Source organism: Ascaphus truei, chromosome 12, assembly GCF_040206685.1.
Source record: "Ascaphus truei isolate aAscTru1 chromosome 12, aAscTru1.hap1, whole genome shotgun sequence".
Lineage (NCBI taxonomy): Eukaryota > Metazoa > Chordata > Amphibia > Anura > Ascaphidae > Ascaphus > Ascaphus truei.
This window is the reverse complement of record NC_134494.1, coordinates 6,516,915-6,540,550: the sequence shown is the minus strand read 5'-3', so window position 1 is coordinate 6,540,550 and position 23,636 is coordinate 6,516,915. Positions and strand designations below refer to the sequence as shown.

Here is a 23,636-nt window from a genome sequence, read left to right as displayed (position 1 = left end):
AACCAAAGTGTATTAGGATATTGTGACGTGATATATGCCTGTAAAATTGCCTGTTTCCTAATAAAAAAGTTATAAAAAACAAACGCGTAATCACACGGGCACAAATAGGCAAGGACCCTGTATCTACGCAACTGGAGTCAGACCAAGAAGAAGACCTAGACCCAAGAATTTGCACAAAAAAGACATACAGCAACTATATATGAACTTGACAAATGCTTTCCAAGCTGAGGTCCAAAAAGTTGTGAAAGAGCTGAAAGGAGATATTGGAAGACTAGAGGAGCGTACCAATGATATGGAAACGCACATGATGGAGGCTGCTCCAAGTTAAGGAGAAGGTTGAGGAATTAACAGAACAGCAAGAAGATCAAGATAACAGGTCGTGCAGAAATAACCTACGTTTGCGAGGAATACCAGAAAAAATAACAGACCTCGCAGATTATGTGACTCGACTCTTCCTCCTATTGTGTCCTGATATCCCTCCACCCGGCTGCTGCTTGACAGGGTACTTAGAGCCATAGATCAGAGACAGCTCAATCCTGATGTCCCACAAGATGTAATTCTCAAACTGCATTATTTTGATGTCAAAGAAGCCATCATGACAGCAGCCAGAAACAGAGAAGCAATAGAAATGGAGGAAAGCAGGATCCAAATCTTTGCAGATCTATCCCCAGCAACACTACAGAGACGCAGAAACCTCAAAGCAGTCACGGAAACCTTGTGTTTAGGTGAAATACAAATGTGGTTTTCTTTTTCGTCTTATCGCTCAAAAATGGTCAACAACATGCCATAAAAGAAATGGCAGAGGCACACAAGCTGATAAAGAAACTGGATATCCAGAAAACAAAATTTCAGCAACCCTCGGATGAATCTGCGGAAGAGGGAACGAAGCAAGTGCCCTGGACAACAGTAAGCCCGAGAAATAAAACGCCAAGATCGGACGCTTGTCCAGAGTAAACAGAACTTTGAGGTTGCTGAGCTGAACAGGACTATCCCGCTAGATGAAGTAACAGATTTAATTACCGGAGATGATGTGTCAATATCTGTGGTCGTCAGGTAGACGTCCCTAGGCACATGCCTCACCAAGGTTATGCCAATTATGTTTGATTTCTGTCCATCATCCTATTAACACCTGGACAATTATACAAGATCTTATTATCAAGTTCAATATAGAGCCTTATGTGATTTTTGTGAGCACCACTTTCCACACTTCATACTTTAACCCAGCTAGACATGCTCCAGACAATATTCGGAGGACTCTTAACTTAATACACACAGCCGAAACAGAAAAGACCACCTGTATGCTAATCTCACTGGATGCTGAGAAAGCCTTTGATAGGCTGGACTGGCGATATCTCTTTGAGGTGTTGATGGAAATGGGGTTCACAGGAGCCTTTCTTAGGGGTGTACAGATTCTATATCAAGCACCATGTGCCCAGATCAGAAATACAGGTCTCCTCTCTAACATAATGTCCATAGCAAATGGTACCCAGCAGGGTTGTCTCCTTTCCCCACTCTTGTTTGCACTCTCCATTGAACCCGTGGTGGCCGCCTTGAGATTGGACCCCAACGTGTCTGGTGTGCGGGTGGGAAAAACAGAACATAAAGTGGCCTTATTCGCAGACGACATACTAATGACGATTACCAGACCACTCACTACTCGCCCCAACCTTTTTCAGGCATTGGGACAATTCTGAAGTATATCAGGCTTCAAAATAAACCAGTCAAAATCACTAGCTCTAAATATCAATCTGACCCATGACCATATCAAGCTTCTGAGTATTAATTTTTGACTTTACATGGCGCACAAACTATATACCATTCCTAGGGGTAAATCTTACAAAATCCGTGCAGACAATCTATAAGTATAACTATCCTCAACAAATTTGTAAGCTCAAGAGCGATTTACAAGAATGGGATAGATATTTCATCTCCTGGGTAGGCAGGATCACGGCAGTCAAAATGACTTTCCTTCCCAGGATAATGTACCTTTTTTGGACCCTTCAAGTCCGAGTCCTGGAGAAAGATATTTCCAGTTTACAGAGCAGTATTGCTGGTTCATATGGTCAGGGAAAAGGTCCAGAATCTTAAATACAATACAACAAAGATCCTCGAAGCTAGAAGGGCTAGCGGTGCCAAATCACTGAAAATATTTTCAGGCCTTGCAGCTGTGCCAGATACTCCTCTGGAACTCAGGGAGGGGTACGAGAGTATGGGTTGATATAGAGAACCACATCTGTTACCTGGAAGATCTAGACACTTTGCTATGGCTGGACAGCCGAGATAGACCGCCAGGAGGAATAGCAAACCCAATGATTAAGCATTCACTGTCACTTTGGGATCGACTTAAATTTATGTACAGATTGAAGAACAAAAGCTCTAGTATGACCCCGCTTTTCAATAACTCCCAATTTTACCCGGGGATGGAGGAAGGCGGGTTTGCAGCCTTGAAAAGAGGCGGCATAACTAGGATCAAGCACATGATATCTGATAAAAAAGTTAAGGGTTTCCCGGAGCTTCAAGAAAAGGCTGATTTGCGGCCTAGAGAGGTGTTGAGATATCTCCAGCTAAAACATTTTATCACAACAAAGCACACAAACACATCTCCGGCGGTTGAAATCTATTTTGAAATGCTATACACCTCAAGATATTTGGGCAGGGGTTTAATCTCAACCATTTATCAGCTTCTGCTAGATGTGGATTTTACTACAAAGACTGTCTATATGCAGCGATGGGAAGAAGAGATAGGGGAGGTCCTGGAGATTGAAGTATGGTCCGATATATGTGAGGTGGCAGCGTCCAACTCCATATACACGACCATAAAAGAGAATGCCTCTAAGATGCTGTGTCGCTGGTACCTTACACCAACAAGACTACATGCTATCAATAGCAGTATATCCCCCTTATGTTTCCGATGCTGTGGGCAGAGAGGATCCCTCTTACACATCTGGTGGTCCTGTCTAGTTCTAAGCCCCCTATGGTGGCAAATATTCGACCTCATCAACTCCCTAGGAGTCACAACGATGGTCCCTGACCCATGGCTAGCGCTATAAGGCAGACCCCCTCCCACAGATATAAATTAATGCTACATATCTCGCTGGCCGCTAGGTGCTCTATTGCTGCGTGTTGGAACAAGCAGACTAGCCTAGAAATTACTATCCATCAAACGCAGGATATGGCATATCCTGAAAATGGAGCGGATCACGGCATATATACGAGAAAAATGTCATAAATTTGCTCAGGTGTGGGAGCCATAATTATCACAGGAGGGTGACACCCGGGGCTAGCAATGCTGTAAAAACGGATCTGGTGCTTTGAGAAGATCTAAACGTCGGGGAGATTCAAGAGATAGGAATGGGATGTGATGCTGAGGTGTAATTCTGAGAATACTGTGATAATTCCCCCTCCCCCCCTTCCCACGTTAGTTGTTGTATTTTATCCCTTATGGATGTGTGTGTCCCCCTCCCCATCCAGAGGAAAATACTTATACTACTTTTATTCAGCGCTTCGATTATGAATGTTTAGTAAGGTGAGCTGCCTATGTGAAAAAACGAATGTCAATGTACTGTAATGCTTAACAACTTCCCCTACCCTTTTTCCCTTATGTACCCCAGTTTTACAATAAAAAGTTATGTTTAAAAAAAAAAAAAGAAAGCCAATGGACAAAGATGTCACTTACCATGGCAACATCATTCTCCTCGCTGTCCCACGAGTTTGTGCTGGTGGTACTCCGCGAGGACACTGGGCGGCAGTATTGGGATGAGCTGGACTTCAGTGTATGCCTGTAATTATACATATTATATTGCTTTTTCTTATTCAAGGGACAAATATACTGTACACATATGTGCTCTGTTGATAGAGCAAGGTTTACTGTACACCGGTGATTTTGAACCGGGGATCCGCAGGGGTTCAATTGAGATGGGACAACTCTCCCAGCTGTTCCAGACCGGCGCAGTGGCATCCCCGCATAGCAGTGACCCGGCGCCGGCTACCAAGCTAAGCAGCAGCCGGCAGCTCACTGCTATACTTCTCTCTGCCTGCTCCGGTCAGCGCGGGCTCTCACAGGGAGGGGAAACACAACACATTCCAAGTGCTTCACTGCTCAACGGGTCCCGAAAGGAGGTCAGAGTGTGCGAGTGTGTGTAAGTGGGAGAGTGTGTGTGTGTAAGTGGGAGTGTGTGTGTGTGTGTGTGTGTGTAAGTGGGAGAGTGTGTGTGTAAGTGGGAGTGTGTGTGTGTGTAAGTGGGAGTGTGTGGGAGTGTGTGGGAGTGTGTGGGAGTGTGTGGGAGTGTGTGTGTGTGTGTGTGTGTGTGTGTGTGTGTGTGTGTGTGTGTGTGTGTGTGTGTGTGTGTGTGTGTGTGTGTGTGTGTGTGTGTGTAAGTGGGAAAGTCTGTGTTGTGACATAGTCCCAGGATAGTGGGCAGCTTTCTGTCTGATTTATAGAAGAAAGTGCGGACATAGTATGGATGTGATCAGCCCAACAGATTCACAGTCACTAAGGCTGGTGAATAGGAAATCCATGCCAGACTTTACAATGGTTCTGGTTTCCCTCACCTGCTCTCCTAATTGAGGAACAGGAATATATTGCAGTTATATTTGCTGCTTCATTCTCTCTTAGAGCCTGGAGGCGGGGAAGATGTTGCTCCCCAGGATCCAGTTTGGGGTAGACGGCCCCCTCACGTGTTGCATCTGAGAATCTACTTGGACGCTGTCCCCATCTGACAGTTAAGAACTCATTGTTATATCTGTGTGTTATTTAAAGTAGGTAACTGGCTTACCCAGCCAACATTGCAGATAGGGATATGCTGTGAGTTAGACTCCTGACAGGAGTAGATGTTATTTTTTAGATTTCTTTTGTTTCTTAACGTGACGGTGTTTGAAATGTTTAGTGTCACTAATGGAAAAATAAACAGCTGAAGGTTGAGGGCTGAGTGCCCCTTGTGTGTATACACGTGTTTTTCTCCTCCTTTTCTATAAATTAAACCCTTGAAGACTGTGTCGCGAAGAGCCTGGGCAAAAAACGGCAGCGCTACATAAAGGGAGCCGTTTGCCACAGTGTTTAAGTGGGAGAGAGTTTGTGTGTGTAAGTGGGAGAGAGTGTGTGTGTGTATAAGTGGGGGAGTGTGTGTGTAAGTGGGAGGTTGTGTGTGTGTGTGTAAGTGGGAGTGTGTTTGGGGGGGGAGAGTGTGTGTGTGTAAGTGGGAGAGAGAGTGTGTGTGTGGGAGAGTGAGTAAGTGGGACAGGGTGTGCAAGCGCACAGGGGGAGAGAGAGAGACGAGGTGATGCGAGGGAGAGAGACGGGGCGGGGAGACAGGGGGCGAGGGTTGGGGTTCCCCAGAATTTCAAAATCAAATTCTAGGTTTCCCCAACCAACAAAAGGTTGAAAACCACTGCTGTATACATATGTGCTCTGTTGATAGAGCACGGTTTTTGCCACTGGAGCTTTTTGAAGGGGGAGATAAGTTCCGTGAACCGTAATTATAAAAATGTATTTACAGTCGCAGAATTGCAATGAGAAAATGCGTGGTTTCACAAAGTCACAATACATTTTTTTTTTAAAGTATTTCAGATGGGTAGAAAACTACGGCTCTAGCTCAAAAGGGTCACGGTTATTACAAGAAGGAAGGTCCAGAAAGAAGGTAGGTTTGCTTGTTAGTAAACTGTTGAAATAATTTTGAGGGTTTTAGGTTTCAGGAGGCACATAAAGGCAGATGGGGAGAGAGGGGAAAGCTGTGTGTGGTGAGCACGCGCATTTTCAGTGGAACCTCTTTGTCTTTTGTGAATGAAATTGTATTTTGATTTTGATGTTTTTGATTGAATGAACGGCTTTTGATTTTATAATTACAATTTCAGTGACAAAACACAAAGAAGTTTCACTTAAAATGCGTGTGCTCGTCACACACCCTGTTTGTAATAATCATTACACTGATGATATTATAGTAGTCTATGTACAATTAATGTGTTATATGTTTACACACCTTGCACATTTTTCACTTTTGGCTTTTTTATTGTAAATGGGGTGGCCAGAGTGTGTGTGTGTGTAGTGTGTGTGTGTGTGTGTGTGTGTGTGTGTGTGTGTGTGTGTGTGTGTGTGTGTGTGTGTGTGTGTGTGTGTGTGTGTGTGTGTGTGTGTGTGTGTGTGTGTGTGTGTGTGACCAGAATGGGTGTGTGTGTGGTGTCAAAAGGAAAAAAAGGTGATCAGTGCACAACTAGAACATAGTCCCACATAAAAACAAGTGCCGACAGTGACACAATTTGGAGTGATTAAACCTTGTAATGAAGGTCACTATGATGGGTCTGCAGCCTTCATGAAGGGATGCTCGACACCCCAGCTTTTGGAGAAACGATACAAAAACAAGGCGCACAACGCACATAGTGAAGTAAAGTAAAATTATGTTGTTTTACTAAAAAGTTAAAGGTTCTGCGTACATCAATTGAGAATAAAACAGGCAATTGGTTAGTGGGGTTACCACACGCTGAGTCAACTGGAACGTTGTACAGCTCTTCAGTGGAGGCAGTTCAGGCAGCAGGACACATCCGTACCCGGCCAGTAGAGGAACCTTCGTGGAGCCTTGTGGCACACTCCGCTCGCCCGAGTGTTGACAGGTGGTATATCCGGTGAATAGTCCCGTTACAGAGTACAGAAAACTCTGTGAGTCCCACACGCCCACCTGGAGCACTACCAGTGCGTCGCTCTGCTCCGTGATGCGCCTGCCGGTGACGTAATGGGATTCGCCTCCCCCTCCGAAGTATGGAGGAAAGTCCAGGGCAGCGTCAGACACGTAGAGCAGCGGGAACCATGAAGGTTCCTCTACTGGCCGGGTACGGATGTGTCCTGCTGCCTGAACTGCCTCACTGAAGAGCTGTACAACGTTCCAGTTGACTCACCGTGTGGTAACCCCACTAACCAATTGCCTGTTTTATTCTCAATTGATGTACGCAGAACCTTTAACTTTTTAGTTAAACAACATAATTTTACTTTACTTCACTATGTGCGTTGTGCGCCTTGTTTTTGTATCATGTGTGTGGTGTGTAGCCAGAGTGTGTATGTGTGTGTGTAGCCAGAATGTGTGTGTGTGTGTGTAGCCAGTGTGTGTGTGGTGGGTATAGCCAGAGTGTCTGTGTGTGTAGCCAGTGTGTGTGTGTGTGTGTAGCCAGACTGTGTGTGTCTGGTGTGAGTAGCCAGAGTGTGTGTGTGTGGCGTGTGTAGCCAGGGTGTGTGTGTGGTGTGTGTAGCCAGAGTGTGTGTGTGCCTCCTTAGTGCAATCGCCAGGCGCGCATGCAGGCGCATGATGGCAGTTTCACCTGTATCAACGAGTAGGCAGGTGCTTTGCGCAATTGCGCGCGTTACTGCACGCGAACGCGCATGGAGATTTTGGTGCGTGTCTGCGCTGGCAGTTGTTAGAGCCTCTGCGCATGCGTTGATGGAGACAGCTGTCTATACGCGTGCGCTGTTGGTTCCATTGGTGTGCACATGTGCTGACGGAGCCGCACGTCTATACGCAGGCAGAGGAACGCCTCAGCGCCTGTGCTGTTTCCCATGGATGAGCTGGCAGAGAGGGACGCCTCAGCGCTTGTGCTGTTTCCCATGGATGAGCTGGCAGAGAGGGACGCCTCAGCGCCTGTGCTGTTTCCCATGGATGAGCTGGCAGAGAGGGACGCCTCAGTGCTTGTGCTGTTTCCCATGGATGAGCTGGCAGAGAAGGACGCCTCAGCGCTTGTGCTGTTTCCCATGGATGAGCTGGCAGAGAGGGACGCCTCAGTGCTTGTGCTGGTTCCCATGGATGAGCTGGCAGAGAGGGACGCCTCAGCGCTTGTGCTGGTTGCCGTGGATGACTCTGCGCAAGCGCAAACTGTTGGTGAGGTAAGTGTTGTCAGGGCCGCTACTGCTCATGCGCAGCCGGACAGCCTCATCTGCCAGCACTGACGTCACTTCCATAACCTACTTCCGGCTCCTTGAAAACGGATTTGTTGCCTACAAAGAAGTTTCACTTGAACAAACAAACAAGGCAGTACAGCCAGATACACTTCCATTCTTAAAAAGAAAACATCTTTAAATGTAATTATGATCAATATATATATAATAAGCAACGATACATGGAAGAAATAGAAGTAAGGGGAAGGGAAACGAGCTAATCAATAACAGTAAACGTAGACATTGTGGTGTATGCATTCATTTAAGACCTCATTAATTTTTAAAGTGGATACAGCTCAAAGCGGTGTTGTGAACCCTTTTAATGGATCTATATGTCTGTCACATAGTGATGCCCATAACATTCTAACATAGCGGAGATTAAAAAATGACCATAATTCTACCCAGTTGAACCATTTGCTACATTGTAACTAGTTGATACATTCATACTGTATGTTCTTCCTAGATATGATTAATCTTAATTTTCTTACATTTTCAAAAAGAAACAGCCTGGAACGTTCTCGAAAATTGACAAATTTCAACCCAATTCTATTTATGGATCAAAAGAGCCTGAAGACAGAAAACCTATTAGCTTCATTATTTATATTGATTTTGTGCTTCAGAACGGAAAAGTACTCACGTTGGTCTACACCAAGATTTAGTGATTGATGATTTGAAGGGAAGCTCCTCAATTACTGCTGTACCCCTCAAGTCCAGAGGCGTTGGCTTTGCTGAGACAGAAACAAACGTGAAAGAAATACATAAAAAAATTAGCTACTAATCCTTTGCCGCCTTAAGGCCAACAACTCATTGATTTGCAATGCCCCTCGGTAGCAAAATGGTTAATACTCCAGATCTTAAAGTTGCTGTTCAAGCAAAATCCTACGTGTGTTTAAAAAAAACAAAAACAGTTATGTACTGTAAGAAAATACTTGTAGCATCAAAAAAAAAAAAACATTTTTAAAGTATTCTAATTTAACAGGCATTTTTGTTTCTATAGAAACCATTTACAAAGTCCCACCCCCTTCCCCTTCTGACAGGCTCTGGCTCTTGAGCCCTGCCCTCTCTCTAGCAGTTCACCAATATTATCTAGTAACTGCCTGGTCACATGATCTTCCACACATAACGTTGCATTGTGGGTAGTTTTGCAGCAATAACAGTGAATGAAATAACCCCGAGCCAAGCGATCGATTACAGGAGAACGGATTGATCGGCAGCTTAGCTAATCACTTGTCAGTGTGCAGATTCTATTGATGCACATATTGAATGGAAATATATATATATATTTTTTAACGGCAGCTTGAACTGCAGCTTGAAGTATCATTTGCTGCTCCCTCTTAAAGTAGCAATTCCCATATAAAATCTAATATGAAAACATTTTATATTAACTCCTTTGCTGCCAGAGGGGCCTGCAATGAATTGCTTTGCGTGTTGGATGCCCCTACAGAAGAGAAGGGATTAAGAACCCTGTCCCCTGAGCCTAACCCTCTTTGTTTTCAAACAATCCTAGAAGAAACGGAGCTCTTGATATTTTATGGTAAATTCTATATACCCCGAAGTGGTCATTTGGATGGTTACAGACTCAAATCCTTATTAAAGTCAATGGGGTTTTTAATACGAAAACGTCTGCTTCAGAGTATATAGAATGTATCCCTTTGTGTTTGGCTTCTGTGGTTTCAAAGGCAATCCATGGCAGCCATGTAAACCCCTCCACAGGACAAAGAAGTAGGTTTCTAGAAAGAGCAAACTGCAAAACCAAATCTATTTTTATGTTGGCGTTTCGGATTGCTACTTAAATAATACAATGTAAACTAATGTCTCCTTGTGGTCCTGTGGCAGGAAATATTTTGGATCAACCAAACAATATCCCCTAACGGGGGATGGTAAAACCTGGTGTGGCCGATGATTCTCAGGGAGAGGTTTGAGAAACACTTCTACAATTGTTTGCAAACATATGATATTTGGGGATTTGCCCACAAATGAATGTGTTGTCAGTAATACTTCACTTAACAGGCTTTCCACATGTCACAAGCAGAAAACCCTGTTTCTTAGAACCCGATTTTCCTGGGAAGAAAACCTCTATACAGAGACCTGAATCATTAGTAGAAATATATCCCAACATGTTGCAATATGTCAGACTCTTTGAATGCTGGACTGAAAATGCGTAAACAATATTACGACAGAGATGGCTCAACAGTGTATGGCAGTGTTCTTCAACAAGTTTTCCAAGTGCCCGGACCAGGAAACAAAAATGATGAATAGGGACACAAGACCGTGTTAATTTAACTGAAGACATATTTAAGAAGACTAATATTTGACTTACACCTTGCAAGCATCTATAATATCTGGATCATGTATTTTTATATTGACTGCAAGACCTAGTATGGGAAGGATTTGGCCCATGGGCCACAAGTTGAAGAGCCCTGTTGTTAGGTGTCAGCCTGGGGCATACAACACTACACCGAGGTTCACAGTTTGGGACCTTTTCAGGGGCAACTGAGCCTTAAGATGTCGGCAAAATGAGAATCGACAATAACTGAGTCATATTAATAAGTATCCCTGTAAGATATAAAACAATTTGGATACAAATGTATATACAAGTAACTAAAGTATTGTGATTACAATGATATACGAATGAACCCAAGAGCATCTCAAATTATTGTGAAGATTACTAATATGTCTGATGTGTATCTCAGTCTTACTTCTCCTATCTGGCTTAAGGTTTCGGTTCACTGAAGGGGGCTGGATCTCGCTCACTTGAGTTGGTCTCGGACACAGGGAGGCTGCACTATCTTTACAGGAAGGAAGTGCGGCTGAGAAAATACCCGGCAAGTTAAAGTAGTGAGGCACAGGGCTCATGGGGATATAGGCGTCCTCTGTATTGTCATTACAATTTTCCGCGTTAAACTGAAACGAGGAGCCTGGGTTCATGGGAACGTAGTTGTCTTCAGATTCAGTACTTTCTGAGCGACCGATGGAGGATTTTGTTTGCTGTGAACGAGTAAAAAAAAAGAAAAACATTCTATATAACGATAAATGTCTCCAGTCGAGCAACAGGAAAAGGCCATAATTAAACCCTCCATATATTTGAAAGGCTATTAATGTGTCACTATCAGAAAATACAGTGAACGGGCTCAGAAATAACCCTGTGAATAAATATAATATATACAGCTACAGCGGCCGTTATCCTAAAACTTGATTGGACACTAAGGACTGGACTATCATTTGGTCGGAGATCACCGTGCGTGTTGTATGGGTTTTATCTACTGTAGGCGCCGGTATATTGTGGGGTTTTTGTGCTTTGTTATTGATCTGTATCGGTCATAGTTATCAGGCAGCCTAGTCTTTTTATATAGAGCTATTTTGTAATCACTTATAGTAATAGGTTTTACTATATATTTCTAAGCATTAGCGCTTTCAACACATTTTTCTTTTTTTCTTTCACAGTAGCACAGCGATGTACACATTGCAATTCATTCATTTCATTGCACCCAAAGAAACAGAATCCATGAAATTCAACAAAGGAATCGCGATAAGCGAGGGTGCCTGGGGCTATTGGCCGCGTTCATGCTGCGTGGAGTACAGCAGCGCACACGAAATCGGCACCGTGAAGTTTTAGAATGACGGCCGCTGCAGCTGTAAACATATACTGCACATTAACAGCAGGTAGGGGAGGTAGGGGTGTGAATCTTGATCATGAGTGATAATACTTTGCCTCTGTCCTTTATTTATATCACCAAATTCACACCCAAACTTGACTCCTCCCAGCCTACAACGCCTCGGCCAATTATTTGACCCTTAGCCTAGCAAGACACCTTCAACCAATCCCTAAATACTTGCCTTATCGCTACCTGGTAACAACCTATACCTTTCCGCCTAATACACCAGCTTCCCATTAACCAATAACCTTTCGGACACTTTGACCGAGGTGAATCAGGGGTCATCCCCAGTCCCATGTCACCCTGTGACTAATTGCCCCTGGAGCTTTCATTATTAAATATCTAAAGTCCAGCAATTACAAGATCCAAGGCAGTATGATATTACTGGGGGGAGATCATGTCAAAAAATAAAAAAAATATATTATTTTACAAGGTGTCATAAGTAATAAATAGTGGAGCAGTAGATGCAGCATACCTAGAATTTAGTAAGGCCTTTGACCCTGTCCCACATAGAAGGCTGATAAACTAGTTGCAAATATTGGGATTGGGTTCTGTGGTAATTACATGGATGAAACACTGGTGGAAGGGTAGGGGACAGAGAGTTGCGGTAAATGGAGTACATTCAGAGGAAGATCTGCAACAGGATAGAAACTCCACGGGGGACAACAAAACAATTCATGATTTAGGTAGATGAGAGGAATAGTAATGAGGGTGTCAACTACAATTTAATGCCAAAAAAGGGCAAAATATGGATTTGGATGTTTTGATCACAACAATCTTAAGGTAGAACACAGGTTAAACACCTTGAGTGCCAGACAGGCCGTGGCACACCTCCGGCACTCACAATCAAGTGATCACTCCATCACAAATGACGGAACGGAAGGGGAGAAGTCTCCCTCCTTCAATTTCACTTCCTTGTAGCCTACAGGAGTGATCTCCCCTACAAACACAAGCTAAAAGATGATGACGTAGCTACTGCATCATGAGGTCACTAGAGTGAATTATGATGTCAACTACTATAGAGGAAGGGGACCTGGAAGTCAATATTTTAGCAGACTCAAAAGTAGTCAAGCAATGTGACAAACAATGGGGAAAAACAGGAGGATGGTAGGTTATATAGGGAGAGAAATTAGCATCAGAAAGTGAGAGGTAGTGATTCCATTTTATAGATCATTGGGTGAGACTTAAATAAATGAGAGATTGTGCAAAGACGGGCTGCTAAACTGGTGCATGATAGACATCATAAAACATCAGGACAGATTAAAGGACTACAGCTTAGAGCAGGGGTGCATAAAGTTTCTGAGCTGCGCACCCCCTGTGTGCCAGCCCCAGCGCTCGCGCCCCCCCTTTCCTGTGACATGGCAGCAAATGACGCCGTGGGTCATGTAACGTCACGGTACATGACCCCGTAGCATCATTTGACGCACGTTACCATGGCGACGCGTCACATCACATGGCCCCGCCACATTGCCATGGCGATGCCTCCAGAAGACAGCTGAATCACGGTAAGTTGAGGTTACAGAGCCCCCAACATTTAATTTAAATGCCCCAGGGAAGAGCGGGGGACCTCTGCAACCACCGCGCCCCCCAAACGAAATCCTGCGCCCCTCAGTTTGCGCACCCCTGGCTTAGAGGAGAGAAGGGAGATTATGATATGATAGAAACTTTCAAATGCATAAAAGGTTTAAACAAAGTACAGGAGGAAAGCATATTTCAGAGAAAGATAAGTGTTAGAACAAGGGGTCACGCTCTGAAGCTGGAGGGCGGCAGGATAAGGGGAAATGTGAGGAGATACTTATTGAGTAGAGGCAAAGAGTACTCTTACTACAGCGTAAGGATTTAGTAAAGAGGAGCCCTTTATCTTCAGAGTTCATAGAAAGGGTGGTGGATTCATGGAACAGCCTCCCAAAAGAAATGGTAGAGGCCAATACAGTAAGGGAATTATAAAAATGCTTAGAATATCTAAGGCTATCCTAAGCATTAAAGAAAGCCAATGATCAAAGATGTCACTTACCATGGCAACATCATGCTCCTCGCCGTCCCACGAGTTTGTGCTGGTGTTACTCTGTGAGGACACTGGGCGGCAGTATTGGGATGAGCTGGACTTCAGTGTATGCCTGTAATTATACACATTATATTGATTTTTCTAATTCAAGGGACAAATATACTGTACACATATGTGCTCTGTTGATAGAGCAAGGTTATTGCCACTGGTGTTTTTGAAGAGGGAAAAAAGTTCTGTGAACCGTAATTATAAAAATGTATTTACATCTAACCCACTATAAAGCAGCAATCTACAACTACTGCATCCCGGGCACAAAATGCTCACGTGAGATGACGTTACGATCTTTCAATTAGTGTCACCTGCAACCATATATGTAGTTTTATGTGCATCAAAGTGGCGCAAAAAACTGCAAATATCCGGAACTGTTTACAGTTACAGAATTTCAATGAGAAAATGCGTTGTTTCACAAAGTCACAATACATTTTCTTAAAGTATTCCGGACGGATAGAAAACTACGGCTCTAGCTGAAATGGGTCAAAGTTAAACTAGATAAAAGTAAAAAAAAGTAGAGCACAGCCAAAACAGGAGCAAGGAGAGGAACCAATAGTACAAAAAAATCTTTAATGAAGTATCCACAGCATGGGGAAAACCTCCTACGCGTTTCGAACGTAAGGTTCTTTATTGATAAAGAACCTTACGTTCGAAACGCGTAAGAGGTTTTTCCCCATGCTGTGGATTCTCCATTAAAGATTTTTTTGTACCATTGGATCCTCTCCTTGCTCCTGTTTTGGCTGTGCTCTACTTTTTTTGCTTTTATCTGGATTTCGTCAGCAGCAGCACATCTACCCTACCAAGGAGGTGATCGTGAGTAAATACAACCATAAAAACGTATGCCTTATTAATATTCCCAATGAAATTGAGAGTGGTCGGTTTTCCCATTCACCCCCAGTTTTCAGGGAGCACTTTTCATGTGATGGCTATATGGATACACTCACTGATTAATGATGAATTCTGATTCACCTATTTATGTTTTGGGACTTATTACTACATTGTGAATAGCCTGGTACTTGAGCTCTCTGGCCACGCTTCTTGCCAGTATCAAAGTTAAACTAGAAGGAAGGTCCAGAAAAAAAGTAGGTTTGTTTGTTAGTAAACTGTTGAAATTAATTTGAGGGTTTTAGGGTACAGGAGGCACTGAAAGGAAAATGGGGAAAAACAAACAAACAAACAAACAAGGCAGTACAGCCAGATACACTTCCATGCTAAAAAAGAAAACATCTTTAAATGTAATTATGATCAACATATATAATAAGCAACGATACAGGGAAGAAATAGAAGTAAGGGGAAGGGAAAGAGACTTGTTAATAACAGTAAACGTGGACATTGTGGCGTATGCACATTCATTTAAGACCTCATACATTTTTAAAGTGGATACAGCTCAAAGCGGTGTTGTGAACCCTTTTAATGGATCTATATGTCTGTCACATAGTCATGCCCATAACATTCTAACATAGTGGAGATTAACAAATGACCATAATGCTATCCTAGAGTTGCCCTAACAACTACATTTGTTCCAAGGTCTACTGCTTATTTTTCTTACATTTTCAAAACGAAACAACCTGGAACGTTTTCCAAAATGGGTTAATTTCAACCCAATTCTATTCATGGATCAAAAGTTATAAGAGCCTGAAGACAGAAAAACTATTAGCTTCATTATTTATATTGATCTCTGCTTCAGAATGGAAAAGTACTCACGTTGGTCTAGACCAAGATTTAGTGAAGGATGATTTGAAGGGAAGTTCCTCAATTACTGCTGTACCCCTCAAGTCCAGAGGCGTTGGCTTTGCTGAGACAGAAACAAACGTGAAAGAAATACATTAAAAAAATGTAACCACTTTGTACCTAATCTTTTACCGTCTGAAGGCCAACAACTCATTGATTTGCAATGCCCCTTCGGTAGCAAAATGGTTTTAAAACTCAAGATCCTTAAGTATCATTTGCTGCTCCCTGTTAAAGTAGCAAATTCCCATATAAACTCTAATATGAGCAAATTTCATATTAACCATTTAGCAGAAATGATATCCCAACATGACTGAAAATGCTGACACAATATCCCAATAGAGAGAGATGATTCAGCAGTGTATGGCAGTGCTTTCCAACTCGTTTCCCAAAGAAGTCGGATCGGAAAATAAAAATTATTTAAGACGACCAATATTTGATGTACACCTTGCAAGCATCTATAATATCTGGATCATATATACTGTATTTATGTTGACCATGCTTAGAAGTTACTTTTAATATGAAAAAAATGCACGTATCAGAAATTACGTTGGGAAAAACAGACAGTTCAAGGCTCACTCCAAGTCCCTTTTGGGGGCAGAATTTGGCCCATGGGCCACACTTTGAAGAGCCCCGTGTCAACCTGGGGCATACAACACTACCCCAAGATTCACAGTTTGGAGCCATTTAAGGGGCAACTGAGTCTTAAGAGGTAGGTACAATGAGGAATGACTATAGCTGAGTAATATTAATAAGTAGCCCTATAAGATATAAAACACTTCGGATAAAAAGTTATATAAAAGTAGTGGAAGTATTGTTATTACAAATGAACCCAAGAGCATCTCAAATTATTGTTAAGATTACTAATATGTCTGATGTGTATCGCAGTCTTACTTCTCCTATCTGGCTTAAGGTTTCGGTTCACTGAAGGGGGCTGGATCTCGCTCACTCGAGTTGGTCTCAGACACAGGGAGGCTGCACTATCTTTACAGGAAGGAAGTGCGGCTGAGAAAATACCCGGCAAGTTAAAGTAGTGAGGCACAGGGCTCATGGGGATATAGGCGTCCTCTGCATTGTCATTACAATTTTCCGCGTTAAACTGAAACGAGGAGCCTGGGTTCATGGGAACGTAGTTGTCTTCAGATTCAGTACTTTCTGAGCAACCGATGGAGGATTTTGTTTGCTATGAACAAGTAAAAAGAGAAGAAAAGTTAGTCTACATAATGATTATAAATGTCTGCAGTCGAGCAACAGAAAAAGACCACAATGAAACCCTACATATATTTGAAAGGCTATTAATGTGTCACTATCAGAATATACAGTGTTAATTAGCTACATTGCCATTGAGTTATAGAGATCTTCTTCAGCGAGCACACAGCAAGCAAATGAATCACCAGGCACATACAGTAACAACCCCAGCCTGAACTCACTAATGGATAGCGTCTGAGCAAATATCACAATATACGGTAGGTTACAAGTTACACAAACCTTGTGGGCTAACACTCAGTCACGACAATAGAGCAATAAAGCAAGAGTTTAATCTAGTGGTTACAATACACAAAATATAACATACAGTCAGCATCAGTAAAGAAAAAGGGTAGAGAAATGAAAGAGTTTTCTTTGAAACTTACAAGTAGTCTGTTCCACCTGGAGGGACGGTATTAAAAGTCTTTGGGATGGCGCAGGGCAGTGGGGTAACTGCACAGACCAACATGGTCCAAAGAGAGATCACAGCATCTGAGTGTCTTTCCCCGGTGAATCTGACTCTGGGAAAACCAGGCAGGGGCTTTTAAAGATTTCCTTGCCCCTCATCCCCTATGGGACTTTTGTACCAATCAGAGATGTTTTAATTCTCAGCCAATCACGGGACTAGCCCACACCGAACTGAAACGGGAAAATAAGAGGGAATCCAACACAGAAGGGGTTACAGGTGGGGACGCCCAGTGTGGAAGTTAAGGCGCTGATCTCAGCAGGGGTCATGCAGCAAATGGTTGCCTTGTACACACAATAGAGGAACCACGGGGGTATCTGGTAGACGTATCAGTAGATCATGCATGTGTAACCCATCAATATACCCTTTCCTGATATTCTGCTTTAAAATGAAGGGACCTGGCATGGCGAGAAGACAGCAGACTGGGCGTAGCCTTCCTTTATTAAGGGAGCCCGGTCTTGTCCGTCACACACGTTGGCTTGCAAGAGGCCCATTTTTACCCTCCCAAACTCCATCAGACGAATGCAAAGAGAGGATTTTAAGTATTTTTAAAGCCAGTACGCAATATCAACAAAATTATTTGAGCAGACAAAATACAGTCCGCAGGACAATCTCATGGGAATCTGTGCAATGGCAGCTTCATCCATTGTAGATGTAATAGGCAGTGCTCTGAAGATGGCATATACTGTAGCAAAGTGTGTGTCAACCATGTAGAGCGCGGACATTTTTTTTTATACATAGTTACATAGTAGATGAGGTTAAAAAAGACGTACGTCCATCAAGTTCAACCTATGCTAAATTTAGACAACAGATACTTTATTCTATATCTATACTTACTTATTGATCCAGAGGAAGGCACAAACAGAATACTTTTTGCATTCTGAGAATGATTTCCACTAAAGAAATAATACTTAAGCAGCACAGGATAATAAAAACATTATTTTTAACGCTAACATCATAACAAATAAAACATTTTTACTCTCATCCAACGCCATATGTTCCATGCAATTGAATGTGCCATCCCGTGCCTTATGGCTTAGCACCGTTAAGTAGAAATGGCCCATATCATTTAACAGCAAAGCAAATGTGCTGCTTTTGACTACTGATTATTGGTTTTAGACTCACCAGATGTGAACTGAGACCATCCTTTTTTGACTCCACAACCTGCTCAGTACTGACGTCCCCAAATTGAGGATAGTTGTAGTAGACTTCACAGGAGGAAGCTGCAAAGTTGGGTGATATGAAAATGTCCACAGGTCAACAGAATAAATGAGCATTGTGTTAAAGTCGCTGACAAATTGCATGTTACACCACATAACTGAAGATAGCTTTTTGGGGTTAAAATAAAAAAGCCATTTAAGGGGTTAATTTTGCATGCTCTGTGAAAATGCTGAGACAGGGATTCACACAGTGCAAAATTAAACATATCTACTTGGTGCTAGTTGGAGTACACAGAAGTTAGATAGCATGACTTTTGTACACAGACAGCAGATATACAACTTTCAATAATAATATATATGTTGTGCTTTGTTCTAACAGCTGTTTCCTTACACTAACAAGATATGAAAAGATTAATGTGTAGTTAGAAAGTATATATCAAGCCGTGCTGGAGGAATATTACCTAAGAGCAGATGGGAAACTTCTAACCAAAAGACTGTTCTCCACCTATAAACTAATCATCTTATTCCTAGGCTGCGCTTATAGTGCCGGCTACAGCTCCGGCTACGGATGACGTCTCCCATCTCCGTAGCCCAAGCGAAAGTTGTAATTTGAGTTTGGGAGACGTCTCTAGCTACAAGGGGAGCGACAGAGGCAGAGGGGCGGGGACAAGAGCAAGGGGGACGGCTGAAATGGAGAGGAGTTGTAATTTCTGTTTGTATGCTGAATTTACAGTACTTTTACTTTAAATTACGGGAGAATTTACTATTTTAAAGTTGTTCATATAGTGTGTTTCACTACACAGACACACACACGCACACACAGACACACAGACACAGACACACACACACACAATCTGAGCTGCCAACAGAAATCATGGGGCCCAGGACAAATGAAAGGAGCAGCCCCCCCCCCCAACCCATAGCGCACCTACCACGGGGAACATTTTTTTAGCGCACAACTTTTACTTGACCACCCAATACATATAAAAATACCCCCCCAATACATATAAAAATACACCCCAACCCCCCAATACATATAAAAATACCCCCCCCAATACATATAAAAATACACCCCAACCCCCCAATACATATAAAAATACCCCCCCAACCCCCCAATACATATAAAAATACTCCCCCCAACCCCCCAATACATATAAAAATACCCCCCCAACCCCCAATACATATAAAAATACACCCCCAATCCATATAAAAATACCCCCCCCAACCCCCCAATACATATAAAAATACACCCCCAAACCCACAATACATATAAAAATACCCCCTGTGACATAGTCCAAAGATGTTAGGCAGCTTTCTGCCCCATTTTAGGTCAGAAAGTGCAGGAATAGTTCAAAATGATCCGTTCCACAGCTTCCCATTAACTCAGGCAGCTGGATGGAAAATCCAGACCACAGATTACAATGGCTCTAGTTCTCCCTCACCTGCTCTTCTAATCACATGCACAGGTATTTAGAGCAGAGAGGTTTTGCATTTCACTCTCTCTCCTTAGAGCCTGGAGGCTGGGGGTATCGCTGCTCCCCGGAATCCAGTTCGGGGTGGACGGCCCCTCCAAGTATCACAGTACCAGAGGATTTGCCTGGACACTTGGGACCGAGTTCCCACCACGAACAGATAAGACAAAACAAATGTTTATTGCTGTTGCTAAAAGACTGTGCTGTATCTAGTGACCCTAAATAAGAGAGCATTGTTTTAAGCTGGGGAACCAGGTTAGTTGGCCAGCAGCTGTTAGAGAGACTGATTCTGATGTGTAGTTAGATCCCTGAAAGGGATAGGATTTTGTTTATATGATTTTGGTTTTATTTCTTAAAAATAATAGTGTGGGAAATACTGTAACACTGAAATGAGTGAACTGCTGAATGAAAGTATCTGAGTACCTCTAATCTACACTTGTTAAAGCTGCAGTACCTTACTTGGATGAAAATAAAGCAGGCAGAAGCCAGGGTTAAGCAGCATAATACTTTGCATGATCCTGTTTTTTTGTATAAATAACCCTAGAAGACTGTGTCGGGAAGAACCCAGACAGACGTCAGCGCTACAAAAGAGGGGCGTTTGTCACACCCCCCAAACCCCCAATACATATAAAAATACCCCCCAACCCCCCAATACATATAAAAATACACCCCCAATAATAAAACGCTGCACCCGGTGCCGGGTCTCTCGGCAGCGCCGGAAGTCAGCTGGGATAAGCTTCCGGCGCGCCAGCGTGAGAGGGAGACCCGGCGCTTGCACGAGCAGCCAATGTGGAATTGAGAGGTGCCTGCAGCGGGGCAGGGCTAGCAGCAACTGCTGTGACCTGCAGCCAGGCCCTGCCACCGCAAGCTCCCCGCAGTCCCGCCAGCCGCCGGGCCCCCGCCACACACTGGCGCCCCACAGTCCCGCCACCCACCGGCCCCCCGCAGTTCTACCAGCCGCCACCCCCCCCACAGTCCCGACAGCTGCTGGGTCCCCACCACCGCCCCTCCGCAGTCCCGCCAGCCGCTGGGCCCCTGCCACCACCAGCCCCACCGCCAGCAATTGCCCCCCCCCCACCACCACCACACTGCTCGCCCTGCAGCCACCGGCACACCACTACCCCCCTTCAGCCATTGGTCCGACCTGAGATAATCCCCAAGGTAAGCCTGATTTTTATATGTATTGGGGGTGTATTTTATATATGTATTGGGGGGGTGGGGTGGGGTATATTTGTAGATGTATTGGGGGGAGTGGGGTATATTTGTAGATGTATTGGGGGGGAGTGGGATATATTTTTATATGTATTGGGGGGGAGTGGGGTATATTTGTAGATGTATTGGGGGGAGTGGAGTATATTTGTAGATGTATTGGGGGGAGTGGGATATTTTTTTATATGTATTGGGGGGGAGTGGGGTATATTTGTAGATGTACAGTATGGGGGGGAGTGGGGTATATTTGTAGATGTATTGGGGGGAGTGGGGTATATTTGTAGATGTATTGGGGGGAGTGGGGTATATTTGTAGATGTATTGGGGGGGAGTGGGGTATATTTGTAGATGTATTGGGGGGGAGTGAGATATATTTGTCGATGTATTGGGGGGAGTGGGGTATATTTGTAGATGTATTGGGGGGAGTGGGGTATATTTGTAGATGTATTGGGGGGAGTGAGATATATTTGTAGATGTATTGGGGGGAGTGAGATATATTTGTAGATGTATTGGGGGGAGTGAGATATATTTGTAGATGTATTGGGGGGAGTGAGATATATTTGTAGATGTATTGGGGGAGTGGGGTATATTTGTAGATGTATTGGGGGGGAGTGGAGTATATTTGTAGATGTATTGGGGGGGAGTGGGGTATATTTGTAGATGTATTGGGGGGGAGTGGGGTATATTTGTAGATGTATTGGGGGGGAGTGGGGTATATTTGTAGATGAATTGGGGGGGAGTGGAGTATATTTGTAGATGTATTGGGGGAGTGAGATATATTTGTAGATGTATTGGGGGGAGTGAGATATATTTGTAGATGTATTGGGGGAGTGGGGTATATTTGTAGATGTATTGGGGGGAGTGGGGTATATTTGTAGATGTATTGGGGGGGAGTGGGGTATATTTGTAGATGTATTGGGGGGAGTGGGGTATATTTGTAGATGTATTGGGGGGAGTGAGATATATTTGTAGATGTATTGGGGGGAGTGGGGTATATTTGTAGATGTATTGGGGGGGAGTGGGGTATATTTGTAGATGTATTGGGGGGGAGTGGGGTATATTTGTAGATGTATTGGGGGGGAGTGGGGTATATTTGTAGATGTATTGGGGGGGAGTGGGGTATATTTGTAGATGAATTGGGGGGGAGTGGAGTATATTTGTAGATGTATTGGGGGAGTGAGATATATTTGTAGATGTATTGGGGGGAGTGAGATATATTTGTAGATGTATTGGGGGAGTGGGGTATATTTGTAGATGTATTGGGGGGAGTGGGGTATATTTGTAGATGTATTGGGGGGGAGTGGGGTATATTTGTAGATGTATTGGGGGGAGTGGGGTATATTTGTAGATGTATTGGGGGGAGTGAGATATATTTGTAGATGTATTGGGGGGAGTGGGGTATATTTGTAGATGTATTGGGGGGGAGTGGGGTATATTTTTATATGTATTGGGGGGGAGTGGGGTATATTTGTAGATGTACAGTATTGGGGGGAGTGGGGTATATTTGTAGATGTATTGGGGGGAGTGGGGTATATTTGTAGATGTATTGGGGGGAGTGGGGTATATTTGTAGATGTATTGGGGGGGAGTGGGGTATATTTGTAGATGTATTGGGGTAGTGGGGTATATTTGTAGATGTATTGGGGGAGTGAGATATATTTGTAGATGTATGGGGGGAGTGGGGTATATTTGTAGATGTATTGGGGGGAGTGGGGTATATTTGTAGATGTATTGGGGGGAGTGAGATATATTTGTAGATGTATTGGGGGGGAGTAGGGTATATTTGTAGATGTATTGGGGGAGTGGGGTATATTGGGAGATGTATTGGCGGGAGTGGGGTATATTTTTATATGTATTGGGGGGAGTGGGGTATATTTGTAGATGTATTGGGGGGGAGTGAGATATATTTGTCGATGTATTGGGGGGAGTGGGGTATATTTGTAGATGTATTGGGGGGAGTGGGGTATATTTGTAGATGTATTGGGGGGAGTGAGATATATTTGTAGATGTATTGGGGGGAGTGAGATATATTTGTAGATGTATTGGGGGGAGTGAGATATATTTGTAGATGTATTGGGGGGAGTGAGATATATTTGTAGATGTATTGGGGGAGTGGGGTATATTTGTAGATGTATTGGGGGGGAGTGGGGTATATTTGTAGATGTATTGGGGGGGAGTGGGGTATATTTGTAGATGTATTGGGGTAGTGGGGTATATTTGTAGATGTATTGGGGGAGTGAGATATATTTGTAGATGTATTGGGTGTGTTTTTATATGTATTGGGGGGTTAAGTAAAAGTTCCGCACTAAAAAAATATTTCCGTGGTAGGTGCGCTATGGTTTGGGGGGAAGGGGGCCTGCTCCTTTCATTTGTCCTGGGCCCAATTATTTCAGTTGGTGGCCCTGATCTCACACACACACAATCACACAGACAATCACACTCACAATCCCACACACACACACAATCCCCCACACACACAATCCCCCACACACACAATCCCCCACACACACAATCCCACACACACACAATCCCCCCACACACACAATCACACAATCACACACATACACAATCCCACACATACACAATCCCACACATACACAATCCCACACACACACAATCCCACACACAATCACAATCACGCACACAATCACACACAATCCCCCCCACACACACACACACAATCATTCTCACAATCACACACACACACACACACACACACACACACACACACACA

General features: G+C 43.5%; 2 protein-coding genes across 3 annotated transcripts in view; both read right to left on the bottom strand.

Moving 5' to 3' along the window:
- The window catches only part of LOC142464336 (uncharacterized), an 898,100-nt gene that overhangs the window by 71,457 nt on the left and 803,007 nt on the right, over positions 1 to 23,636 (bottom strand). The gene's annotated exons all lie outside the window — the stretch shown is intronic.
- LOC142464289 (GRB2-associated-binding protein 2-like) overlaps positions 1 to 23,636 on the bottom strand; it is a 79,948-nt gene that overhangs the window by 11,022 nt on the left and 45,290 nt on the right. The window contains exons 5-11 of the mRNA XM_075567758.1: positions 18,189 to 18,286; positions 16,247 to 16,535; positions 15,329 to 15,419; positions 13,583 to 13,685; positions 10,612 to 10,900; positions 8,550 to 8,640; positions 3,677 to 3,779 (exon numbers count right to left, since the gene is read on the bottom strand). Of these exons, the coding sequence (XP_075423873.1) occupies positions 3,677 to 3,779; positions 8,550 to 8,640; positions 10,612 to 10,900; positions 13,583 to 13,685; positions 15,329 to 15,419; positions 16,247 to 16,535; positions 18,189 to 18,286 (1,064 nt within the window). The remainder of the gene's footprint in view (positions 1 to 3,676; positions 3,780 to 8,549; positions 8,641 to 10,611; positions 10,901 to 13,582; positions 13,686 to 15,328; positions 15,420 to 16,246; positions 16,536 to 18,188; positions 18,287 to 23,636) is intronic.